This window comes from Pogona vitticeps, chromosome 5, assembly GCF_051106095.1.
Source record: "Pogona vitticeps strain Pit_001003342236 chromosome 5, PviZW2.1, whole genome shotgun sequence".
NCBI lineage: Eukaryota > Metazoa > Chordata > Lepidosauria > Squamata > Agamidae > Pogona > Pogona vitticeps.
The window spans coordinates 2,237,459-2,250,311 of NC_135787.1; the positions used below are offsets into that span (position 1 = coordinate 2,237,459).

The 12,853-nt window shown below is 48.4% G+C and overlaps 1 protein-coding gene across 1 annotated transcript in view; it reads left to right on the forward strand.

Annotated features, from left to right (window-relative positions):
• The first annotated feature begins 1,533 nt into the window (after positions 1–1,533).
• The window catches only part of HSPA12B (heat shock protein family A (Hsp70) member 12B), a 43,531-nt gene continuing 32,211 nt past the window's right edge, over positions 1,534–12,853 (forward strand). The window contains exons 1-2 of the mRNA XM_020795216.3: positions 1,534–1,907; positions 12,187–12,248. Of these exons, the coding sequence (XP_020650875.2) occupies positions 12,206–12,248 (43 nt within the window). The 5' untranslated portion in view covers positions 1,534–1,907; positions 12,187–12,205. The remainder of the gene's footprint in view (positions 1,908–12,186; positions 12,249–12,853) is intronic.

Here is a 12,853-nt window from a genome sequence, read left to right on the forward strand (position 1 = left end):
CTTCTGATTTCTTGGCTGCCATCTCCCTTTGGATTGATGATTGAACAAGGAATGTTATTTAAATTATATTTTTGCACTATGATTCTTTTTCTGTTCTGTTTCAGCTTTATTCTAATGTTGGATATTAACAGTTCATGATCAGCCCCACAATCTGGTCCTGGTCTTGTTTTGGAATAGAGAATACATCTTCTCCATTTCCTGCTTCCAATTATGTAGACTATTTTACTTTAATATTGACTGTCTGGTGGTATTCATGTTTACACTGTCTGTTTGGTTGGTTGGTTGGCTTGGCAGTGTTCTGCGAGTTGTTCTCCTGCTTCATTTCTGTTCCCAAGGCCAAATTTTCCAGCAACATTTGGTTCTGCTATGTTCCCTTCTTTTATGTTCCGGCCACCTATTGTAATAGCTTAAATATATCTTGTTTTGGAGTGTGATCAATTTCCTCTTGGATCCTTGTGTAAAAGCTTTCAGTTTCATCTTCTTCAGCATTGGTAGTTGGAGCACAGACTTTAATGATGGCTATGTTGATACCTTTTCCATGGAGTCTCATTGGGTCAGACTGAGTATTATAGTCCCCAACTGCCTGAGCTACATCTTGCTTCAGGCTTAGAGCCACTCCATTTCATGATGGATGCAGTCAATGTTTCTATTTAACTGCCATCTCAAGAGAAAAATGAAGTTAAAAGGTACTCTGGAATGCACATTTGGGGATGGGGGGGCAGCCCTGTTGTCTGTCACCTGTTTCAGTAAAGCCCATGAAGAATTCTGTGGCATCCTAGAGACTTGCAGATTTTACCTGGCACCAGTTTTTCATGAGGTGGAACCTTTATCAGTTTTGCTCTGATATGCATTTTACCAGAACTAGGAGAAGTTCCTGGTTTGTATTGTTTGGGGGTTTTTTTGGGAGGGCAGTGGCAGGACTGATTCCGGGAATCTGGTAACCCTAGTTGAGAAAACCCAGTTATTCCACTCCGACCCTTTCCTCCCTCTTTGTTCTCAGCCTGGCCTCCTGTTCCGTTCTACCTAGGATTTCCTTGAAGAGTCTGCCTTACGGGGGAAAGGGGGGTCTTGATGCTGCCCCCCCACCCTGTCCGCCCATCTTGTTATGTCTGTCTTGAGCATCTGGCACATTTCTGCTAAAGAATCCAGAGGGAGTGTTGTGCCTCCCTGCATATATATATGTGTGTGTGTGTGTGTGTGTGTGTGTGTGTGTGTGTGTGTGTGTGTGTGTGTGTGTGTGTGTGTGTGTGTGTGTGTGTGTGTGTGTGTGTGTGTGTGTGTGTGTGGTGTGTGTGTGTGTGTGTGTGTGTGTGTGTGTGTGTGTGTGTGTGTGTGTTTTATCCAAGCCTGGCTGGCTGCGGGAAGGCGCCTGTCCGGCCAAAGCAAGCAAGGCGTTTGGGCTGCCGTCCCGCAGAAGGCGAGAACCACAGGCCTCCTATTTCTCCTCCTCCTCCTCCTCCTCTCCCCCCCCCCGCACACATCTGCAGCTGGGTTTGCAGTCTGAAAGCGAGCCAGGGCTGGGCCGGGCCAGGATGAGGGGGGTGGGGGGTAGGGAGGGAAGCCAGAGGAAACCAGAAAGAAAGGCAGAGGGAGGGAGCCGGGAAGAGGCTGGAAGTGGGGACGGGACAGGACGACAGCAGCAGCGGGGCAAAGCAGGCGGCCCAGCGGCTGGGCACCAGCCTCCGCACCCCCCCCCCCGGGCAAAGAGGGCCAGGACTTGCAGGGTGGCGGCAGCTGCCGAGGGCACTCCAGGAGGACCACAACGGGAGAGCCCACACTGGCAGGGTGGCTGCCACCCCTGCCTGCCCCACCAGAAGGCGTTGCCCGCACCCCTGGGACGGGCCACCGCTGGGCTTTTCCACCCCGAGAGTCCCTGGTGATGCTGGACCTTCTCACCTAGCGGGAAGGTGAGTCCCTGGGAGGGTGAATTGGCACCAAGGGGGGGTCTTGTTGGCAAACAAAGGCGGTGGGTGGAGGAGGAGGAAGAGGGGCACCCCACCCCTCCTCACCGCCAGCCTTTGGTGAGACGGTGGTGGGGTTGCAGGGGAAGGGCCTGGCAAGATGGAAGGGGTTAAGGGTTCAAACCCTGCTCGAGAGCCAACGCGGCACAGTGGTGTGACCTGTGTGGCCGGTGACTCTCTTTCTCCCCCTGGCCTACCTCGTAAGGCGGTTGTTAGGATAAAAATAGGGAGAGTCCTGTATGTTGCCTTGAGTGTACTGCAGGAAAGGTGAGGTATATGAAGTAACCCACTACATAAACAAGTAAACGACCTGTTGAGATCTCTGGGTAGATCTCGTGGGCTGTGCGGCGATTCCCTCTGAGCTGTTGTCAACCTGGTAAGGTTCTTCTGCAGAAAAGAGGAGCTGCCGCTCCGTGACAAGGAATGAATGAATGACAGAAAGGAAGAAGCCTTCGGAGCAGATTGGAAGGTGGGCTCCCTTCTGGTCTGAGCAAGGTCACCTCCAGAGGTGGTGGCCTGGGAGGCAGCCCTCGTTGGTCTGTGTTTCAGGGGCTCCTTTTGTTCCAGATGTCTGGGAACAGCGGGGAACGGCCTTTCAGTCTTCCTGTGAAGCCACCGGCTCATACATGGAGGATTCCAGGGTGGTTGACCAGGATCCTGTCTCCCTCTTGACATTGGCTGGCATCCAAAGCAGCCCCTCTGGATTCCGTTTCTGGCTCTGGAAAAGACGCGGGATCTCCGGACAGGGTGTGATTTAGATCGAAAGAACTGGGGAGGTTTAGCCATGAGAAAAGAAGACGGAGAGGAGGCAGGAGAGCAGTTTTCAAAGACCTGAAAGGCTGTCAGACAAAGGAGGAGCAGGATCTGTTCTCAATCCTCCCAGGACATGCAACGATGGGCTCGAGTTACAGGAAGCCAGATTTCGGTTGAACATCAAGAAAAAAAACTTCCTATGGAATCCATGACCTTGAGCGGACTGAGGGCTCCAATATGTTCAGGAGAAATTTAGACAACCCCCTGGCAGATATCCTTTGGTTGGTATTCCTGCCTTGAGCAAGGGGTTGGACTCTATGGCCTTAGAGGCCCCTCCCAACATCATGTTTTTTATGATTCATACATTGATCTAGCTTGTTTTTGTACTTTTGGGGCAGGGGGTTCCATTCCCTGACTGCTGAGCAGGAGACGCTCCTCCTGTTGGATTTCTGCCACTCTCCAGCAGTGGTTTAAGCCAGAGAAGCACTGCCAAAAAAAAAAAAAAAATGGCAAACTTAGATTACATTTCCTGTTCTGCAAAGCAATTTGAGTAATTGTACAGGGTTTACCGCCACATTTCTGGAAAATGACTGCATTCTGCAGGTTGCCCTGGGTTGGCTGTATATGTATTTGTTGGGGGAACTGGTTTTTCCTTGATCAAGAAGATCCCCTGGGGCTTCATCGGAGCGTAGCAGAAATGGGAAACATCAACTTTTCTGGGCTATAACTCCTGTAACTTCCCTCTGCGCCAGCCAGTGCAGTGCAATCAATCAATCAATAAATCTCCATCATTGGGGAAGTGCATATAAAATGTCCTGTAACTTAAGGAGAAAGTTGTTAAAGCTCATACCAAAAAGCAAAATAGAGTTTATCAAAATAAATGTCTGCTCGGATCAGGAACAATCCGTTCATGTGGATCCGGCTGCCTGAATATGAAATCTCCTTTAGCCGTGTTGTGGTTTTCGCTGTCAGGACCCTGGAAGAGTGCAGTCCTTCCCCCCCACCACCACCACCCACTTCAAAGGATGCTCATGTTTAGCAGAAAATATTAGCATGGTGAATACTACATAACCCATCATGCAGTGCGCCATGATAAGAATGGTCATGGATTGTAGGTTGCTAAATATTTATAGAATACTAGGCTCATAGAAGGGGACGTCAGAGGACGAGATGGTTGGACAGGGTCACCGAAGCGACCAACATGACTTTGACCAAACTCTGGGAGGCCGTGGAGGACAGGAGGGCCCGGCGTGCTCTGGTCCATGGGGTCACGAAGAGTCGGACACGACTTAACGACTAAACAACAACATCAGCGTTATAGAGTCATGAAGTTTGAAGGGGCCTCTAAAGCCATTGAGTCTAACCCCCTGCTCAGTGCAAATTGAAGGATATCCGCCCGGTGAATGTCTATGTTTCTCTGGAAGGCCTCCAGCATCGGAGCGCTCACCACCTCCTGAGGATATGGGCTCCATTGCCATTCAGCTCTAGATTTCCAAACTATAGAAAAACATGGTTTGATGCCACGGTGTACCTCCTTGACAGGGGCTGGACTCCATGATCCATAAGGTCCCTTCCAGCTCTGCAGTTCTAAGATGATGATGATGATGATGATGCCACTGGCAATGGTGCAGCTAAAAAATATTGTAAATAAATAAATAAATAATAAATGATGATGATGATGATGATGATGATGGCCTCAAAGGGTTTCCTGCATCTCAGAAACATGGATAAAAAAACCTCTCACTAGCAGCCTTATTCATTCATGTCTTGCAAACTCAAAGCTGTGACTTCTTTTAGGGACTCAGCTGACTGCATATTCACTGTTCCTCTTTCCTTGCTGCCTTCCACCTCTCCCACCATCATGGTCTTTTCCTGAGAATCCTGCCTTCTCATGATGTGAGAAATAGCCTCAGTTTCCACATTTTTGCCTTCAGGCTTGATTTCATCCAGGAGCCACTTGTTCATCTCTCTGGAAGTCCATGCTATCTGTCAAGTTTCCTTCCCACGTGAGCTTTGGCCTGAATCCATGTTGTACCACAGTTTTCTTTGCTGCCTGACTTTCCCATCCTTTCCTTGCAAATGGGAATACCGCCGTGTGGATAATCTTGGTCTCGGTGGTCTTCGGTGACACATCCTTACACCGGAGGAGCTTCTCTCTGGTTCCTTTAAAGCAGGGCTTCCCAGCCTTGGGTCCCCAGATGTTTCTGGACTAGTTCCACAGATTGGTGGAGTTGGAAGGGGCCTCTAAGGTCATTGAGTCCAACCCCCTGCTCAAGGCAAGAACCCAAATCCAAGCAGATCTGACAGAGGGTGGTCTATAGTTTTCTCTTGCCTGCCTCCTGAGTTGGAGCGCTCACCACCTCTTGAGATGATGGTTTAGGGAACTATCTGTGGAGCCAGAGGTGGGGAGTTCCATTCCCTACTGTGCTTCCCTGACAGAGGCGACACACAACGGTCCATAGCTTCTCTTCCAGCTCTGCAATTCTAAGATGATGATGATGAAGATGATGAGGCCCTAGAAGGTTTTCTTGGATCTCAGAAACATTGGTAAATAAGCAGTGAGGTCTGAGTTGAATGCTTTGGCATACGTGTGGAGAAGGAGAACACGCTGGCTTTGATCAGGGTTGGGAGATCTGAAGAAACAGCCGTGTATTTATTTTACTTTTCCAGTTCTTATCAGCCTCCCTTTTTTTTTACATCCTCTCCCATAAAAGCATTGTTGCATATCCTGAATTTTGACTTGGTACAAATGTTCTCCCTCACTGTCTCTTTAAGCCCCTGCATATCTCAATGAATAAAAAAGCCCAATAGTTTAAGAGGACTGACTTAGCTATGGTAGGTGTGCGTCTTGTCAGTCGACATTAAAATAACAAACTCTCTTTAGGATTCTGGGAGGGAGAAGAGGGAAGCCTCCCCCCACTTCTCCAACCCACTGACGCCCAATGCCTAGTCCTTTGTTAGACAATCAAGCCTTCTCCTCCATGAAGCAAAAAAAGGAGTGGAACAGTTTTTCAGCCCCATCAGGGAGAAACAAGCGAACCAAGGAATGCGCTTCGTATGCTTAAAATTGTTGCAGAAATGAATTGCAGTTCCTTCTTCTTTGTGCATGTGTGTGCATTTGGGGAGGGGTTGCCTGCCTGGCTTCCTTTCAAAATGGAGTACTCTCCCCCCTCCCTTCTCCCCCCCCCCCACAGGACGGGGACCTGTTTAAGCCAATCAAACTTCTGTGGTTCTTTCTGTACGAGAACCCTTTGATCCCACAGATGGGAATTATAATCTATGTTCTCCTTTACATCATAAGGAACAAAATACTTTCACTACCAGAAGTCAAGGTGAAGGAGCAAACATTTGCAAGGAGAGAACCCCCCACACACACACACACACACACACAAAAGGGAGGGAGATAATGAATGGGACGATTCATGAGGTTAGGATGTTTTCTTTCTCACCAAGTCTCATTTAAAAAAAAGGCTTTATGAACAATGTTTTAGACGGTCTGTGGGTTGCACTACCTTTGTAGCTTAAGGGAGCAGGAGGGAATGGAAACGCACACTTCTCTCCCTGGCAAAGCCAAGCAAGGATGTTGGCCGGTCTTTGGGTCCAAGTCCCTATTGAAAACTAGGTTTTTTTCTCCCAGAGAAAAGGGTGGGTTCCCAGTAACTGGGGAGGGGGAAACCAAGCTGAGTTGGAGTCACATCACTGGTGTGACTTACTGTAAGTCTCGAGTCCCCCTCCCTGAAGACAAGAAACCAAGTCCTACTGAAGAGTGAGGTTGGCAATGCGGTTTTCACATTGGTGACAACGACGCTGGTTTTCTGTCTTGCACAGAAGAGTGCATTTCTTGGGCAAAAACAGGTCCCCCCCCCTCCTTTCCTAGGAGGAATTGACCAAAAGGCAGTGGGCAGCTGAATTTAAGAATCTCGAACCCCAGATCTCTTGTCTCACAATCGGCCAACCCTTCAGTGTTTGCCATGTTTGTTGGCGCTTTGCTCCTCGAAAAGAAGGGTGCCAGAGACATTTTCCTGCAAATCACAGAGTCCCTGAGGAAATGGTGGCTTTTTCAGATTTTTTCCAACCCACACATGCAGTTGTGCTTTAATCTGAGATGCCCTGGACCTCTTTTACAAAGCATTCACTCTACGTATCCTCGAAGGCTTTCATGTTGGGGGATCCGATGGTGGTTGTAGGTTTTCTGGGCCGTTTGGCCATGTTTTGGCTTTTTCTTCCTAACACTTCGCCAGGCTCTGTGGCCGGCATCTTCAGAGGACAGGAGTCAGAACTCTGTCTGTGCTCTGGTGCAGTTTGTGGGATAGTTGAGTATTTGTAGCTGTGGGATCAGCTTTTTGTCCTTTTCACCAGAACACAGAGTTCTGACTCCTGTCCTCTGAAGCTGCTGGCCACAAAGATTGGCGAAACGTTAGGAAGAAAAACCTTCAGAACATGGCCAAACAGCCCGGAAAACCTACAACCACCATTCACTCCAGCATTGAATTGCCCTGATATGCCCCACTGGCACAGCAGGGAACCCTAGAGAACTCTGTCAGCAAGAAGCTAACTCTAAGGCCCAAAGCTGAGACGGAGAAGCAAACAAGGGGCCATTATTAAAAAGGACTTGCAGAACTCATAGCCAAAATGCCCCACCTATCCAGACATGTATTTTTTCTGTGATGCTTCTTTTTATTCCCCCTCTCCTCTCTCTCTCTCTCTCTCTCTCTCTCTGTATTGTTGTTGTTGTTGTTGTTGTTGTTGCTGCTGCTGCTGCTGCTGCTTCCTCAAGATAACTGCTAGCGAGCTCAGGGGTAGAGCTCATCTGGCTGCAGAGCCAGAGGTTGGGAGTTTGATTCCCCAGCAGTGCCTCCTTGACAGGGGCTGGACGTGATGATCCATAAAGTCCCTTCCAACTTTATGGTTCTAAGATTTGTTAGCAGTCTGGATCTCTCAGGGGTTGAGGTCAGAGGTTGGGAGTTCGATTTCCCCTGTCTCTCCTTGACAGGGACTGGACTCCATGATCTGTGGAGTCCCTACCAGCTTTACGGTTCTAAGACAATTCCACAGCCACTAAGCATGCTCAACCTTTGCTGAGATTGGTGAGGGGAATGATTTTATTACTTTAAGGAATTTCCATGCTTCTTACAAACAGCCACCCTTCGGTGGGAGGCTCATTGCTCACCATGTCCTTGAGTCCAGCCCCGTGGATCTTTCCACTCCGCATTCCTTCTCTATCAGGCTCCCCACCCGTTCCTGCCTCTCTATTTTTAGGGCGACCAGGTTGCGGAAACGTTCCTGTTCAGGAAAAGCAGGGGAGCTGTGCTTTCAACAGGGTTTTCCCTCTTGGGATTTCCGGAGTTTGTAGGTCCCGGGCTGGAAAACGGGAGGCCACCTGACCCGCCCCAGATAAGCTCTCCCTTGCTGTGTAATCGGTGGCAGATTAAATCTGATCACAGAGATCCCGTTGGCCTGTAGGCTGTTCCCAATAGCAGGTTAAGCCTATCTTTCCTGAACCTATCTAGATCTTCTTATAGTTGAGAGCCATGTGAATATCTCAGGAAAAAGTGACATGAGGTATGTGTGAATACATGGTGGAAAAAATGGTGGGTTTTGGCAGAGACACTGGCAAGTCTTTGGGACCAAGCCCAAGTCCCAAATCTCGAGTCCCAAGTCCCGAGTCCCAAGTCTCGAGTCCCAAGTCCCAAGTCTGAGTCTCAAGTCCCAAGACCCAAGTCTTGAGTCCCAAGTCCGAGTCTAGAGTCCCAAATCCCGAGTCCCAAGTCCCAAATCTCGAGTCCCAAGTCCCGAGCCTTGAGTCCCAAGTCTCAAGTTCCAGTCTCGAGTCCCAAGTCCCAGTTTCGAGTCACAAGTCTCAAGTCCCGAGTCCTGAGTCTCGAGTCCCAAGTCTTGAGTCCCAAGGCCCGAGTCTCAAGTCCCTTACCCCACCCCCCAGGGGGGTGCATGCATCAAGACAGTGGGCCTGCAAGGGAAGCTGGGCCAGCACATGTGCAGAGACAGTGGGCAGGCTACCGTCCCCGAGCCAGCTGCTGCCTCCCCAGCACTGTCATAGAATCTGGATGGTAGATGTGTAGTTGGAGACAGCAGTCGTTTCCGGGAAGGGAACCCCGACCTGCTGCCTCTGAAGGTGGGGGGTGGCGGCAGCAGCAGCGGCAGGAGGGAGAGAGGCCCATAGGGATGCGGCAACGCAATTCGGACAAAGGGGTCTGAATTACACGTCCCCCACCGACCCTGAACCCCCCCCTCGAGTCCCCATCCCTGATTTTTGGTAGTCTGAAGCCAAGCGACAATGAAGTGTGTTCCTGGTCTTTCCAAAGGAAGACGGGAAAACCAGTCTTTGTTCATGGGAAAGTTTCAGACAGACCTCCCAGGCTGCTGGGGAAGTGGAGGACCCAATCCACGACGCAGACACAGAACTTTAGGATTTAGACCTTGTGTAGTCTGTGGGCTGAAGGTTCCCCCCATTTAATTTTTTTTTTTTTTTAATTTTCAAAGCTATTGGGTGATGGGGAAGGAATACAAAAGGCAAAGGGCAGTGGGGGGGATGGAAAAAGGGTTTTGAGAATAAGAAAACATCAAATGCATAATCATTCAGTCTTACATATCAAGTATATAAACATCTAATCTATTCATGTTCCAATGAAGGTTCATCTTTCTTCTTTTTCTTCTTCTTCTTTTGACTATTTTGTCTATGTATTAACCTCTTTAGCTTTCGGCTTATACATGTAATACAGCTTAAATCTATGTTATTCCCACGGCATCAGAACACCAGGACCATTTGTGAAATATATCCCCTCTTTCACCCTCCTTTTTTCTTGAGAATGCACTCAGCAGACCCAAAATAATATAAATCCTGCTCTCTCCTCCCCTTTCCTCCCTGTACTTGTTTTGTTTCTGCGACTCTTTTTCCTTCCATATTTTAAAAGGGGAAACAATATCATTCAAAGTTTCCTTTTCAGCCTCAATCGCTACATCTCTTACTGGGTGGTCCTCCATCCCTTGTATATTATCTGATATCTTCATCAATACAGCCGGTTCTGAAATCTCTTTTTGGTGTAATTTAACCTCTGCTACCTTCCCTCCCCTAGAGCCTCCAATCACGTCTTCCATCTGGTCAATATAATAATTTACCTGCATGAATTTTTGCAACAATGACATCTGAAAAGAAGTTTTCCAGTCTAGCCACCGATCAGTATTTTTCTCAGGGGGAGGTTCCATTTTCCACTATTTTCACTTAATATTCCCTCACCCCTTTACCCCAGTACACATCCAATATTTCTAATATTTCACCTTACCACCATACCATATTAGCAATAAGATAGCAGGTACATTCAAGTAGGAGATGGAATCTAAAACATAGATCTCTCAAGTGTCTTTGTAGTCGCTAATATCTTCAGACCGGTTGCTTCTTTTTTTTTTCCCCCTTCTTTTCTCTTCTCCAAGTTTGTTTTAACCTTCACCCGGCAAGACTCTATTATTAGAATGTCATTTGTCAAGATCTCAGTTCAGTTCAAACCACATAGCCCCCAGTTCACAGCTCTTCCTTTTACTTCCAACGGCTTCTTCTCCTCCCCCGAACAGGGAGATCCAGCAGAGTCCCGGCAGTATATTGTTCACGGAAAGCAGAGTCCCACACAGTCCAAAAATATATAACCACAGAGGCAAAGGAATCCAGAGTGAACAGTTTGCAGCAGAAATTATTTTTTTCAAGGCCCGTCAGTTGATTCTTCAAGAGTTATTTTTCCTCCTTTAATGGAGACACAAGCTATTTCTGCCTGGCTGTTCCTTTCGAAATAACCCGACCTCAGCTTGGATAAAGCTGGAATGCTAAGAATGCCGCTCCTTATCTCATTTGGTCATAAATTTGCACACAATCACTTGTTCTTCATTTAATGAGGTTTTTCATAGAACAAGGGCTTCCACTTACTTTGATGTATACTTTCGCCGTGCTTCTGTTTTCTTATTCTCGGCGAACGGAGCTGTCTTTGGCTAGTTGCCAAGAATGGCGCCCATCTTCGTCTGTGCTGATGTGAATTTCCAGAAGAAAGACAAATCGAGTTGCCACCCAATTTTCTAACTTCTGTGGCTCACAAGCTGCTGCAGAAGGGTCTCTTCTGACTCTTCCTTGCCCCCCCCATTTCTGGAAGGGTCCCAGACCGAAGTGGTTCTAGCTTTCCCCGGGAGCTATTCCCGAGAGCTGCTAGCTTCACCAAGACGAAGCTCCTCCTCAGGTTCCCCCCATTTAATACAGGATGAGTTCAAACTAGAACACTGGAAAATTTGCTGTTTTCGGACTTCAGCTCCCAGGAGATCCTAGCTATCAGGGCCCCCGGCTGTTGTGGCTGGAAAAAAAAACGTATTTCTCTACCTGTTGTTTTGACTGCTCTTGCATGGCAAATGCATTTTACTGGAACAGAACATCACATGTGGGATATTATACTCTTATTTGTTTAGCTTTAATATGTATGCATTGGTTGTCTGCCCGGCAAGGGTCACGGGGGACTCTCTAAGAGATAAAAACATTATTTAAAGCATTGGATTTTAAAATGCTTTAAAAAAACATTCAAGACATTCTTTGAAGGCCAATGTCAAAGTCAGACATCAAAGGCCACCCACAGGGGTGTCGGCCAGTCTTTGGTACCAAGTCTCGAATCTCAAGTCCCAGGTCAAAGTCCCTATTAAAAACAAGCTTTTTCCCCAGAAAAAAAAATATATAAGGGGTGGGTGGGTCCTGAGTAGGGTCTGAGTCACTGGGGGGGGGGGAACAAGTTCAGTGGAGTCACCAGTGAGACTCAAGTCCGACGTGACAGCGAGTCTCGCGACTCAAGTCCCCGTTGCTTGAGCTGCCTGCTGAAATTTGCACAGGGATGAGGTCCATGTGGCCTGCCTAGGAAGCACGTTGCACAGCTGAGGTGCAGCGGCCAAGCAAGTCCAGCATCATGGACTCACTAACCAAGCTTCCAAGGATGATGGGACACGGTGCAGCATGCTTCCACATGCAAAGCTCAATTTCCTTGGGACAAAAACAGTGGGAGTGTTGGCCAACGGCTGCGGAGCTGGCCGTAAGTTCCCTCTGGACCTGGACAGATTTGAACCGCTCTCCCCTTCCCTTTGTTAGCTGGGGTGGGTGGGTGGGCGGTGTGATCCAGAACATCTGGAGGGCATCAGGCTGAGGAAGGCCAGCCCAGAAGGACAGCAGCCAGTTCCCGCAGAGGTGCCACTGTGTACACAAACACACCTTCCTTTTACTCCATGTTGAACGTCTGGAAAGAGGTCCAGGGCAACGGAGTTCTTTGGCCGGCAGCCCTGCTCAAAGCATGACCTTTGGGGGCCTCATCCAGCCTGGTCTTCAGAAGAACCTGAAAGGGCTGTGGAGGTCAGGGAGGTAATCCTGCAGGACCGCAAGCCTGTGAAACCCCTGCCAGAACTCAGTGTTTGCTGATTCTTCTTCTTCTTCTTTTTTCAGTCAGGAAGGGGACGTGAAGATGTCGACCCTGGTCGTACCCACGATGCACACTCTGCAGATTGGTAAGGAAGCCTGGGTGGAATGGGAAAGCAGGCATTTTCCTTCTGATCAGCGGGATGAAGGATAGCTAGTCAGAGAGCCAGCTCAACTCAGAACCAGTAGATATTAGGAGCCGTCCCTTCCTTTCTAAGGTTTTATTTCAGGAATCCGCCAAGTGTCCTTCACAACTAGGAAATATTCCGGTGTAGGTGAGGATCACCACCACCATCATCATTAGCCCTCTGAAATGAGAGAGAGAGAGAGAAAACCTGTGCACTCTTGATTGTAGCAACAACATGGAAAGGTTCTAGAACAAACGATCAAACAGTCAGTCGGTGACCACTTAGGAAAGAAGACAGCGAGAACGAAAAGCCAGTAGCTTCAGTATACGGTATCTTTCTTTCAGCAAAGGTTGTGACACCGTTGCTTCTAATATGCATGTGGCTAGTTAAACACAGTCTGGACCATATTCCTTTTAGGAAAATGTGTAGCTGGTTAAGGGGCATGGTTTTAAAAGTAGGTGAATCTGCCGAATCTGATCACATTGACTGGGAAGCCGTGAGGTTCCCTCTTAGGCTGGGGATGGTTTATCATCTTTCTCCATGACTTGGATGGAGGAGGTGTGGTT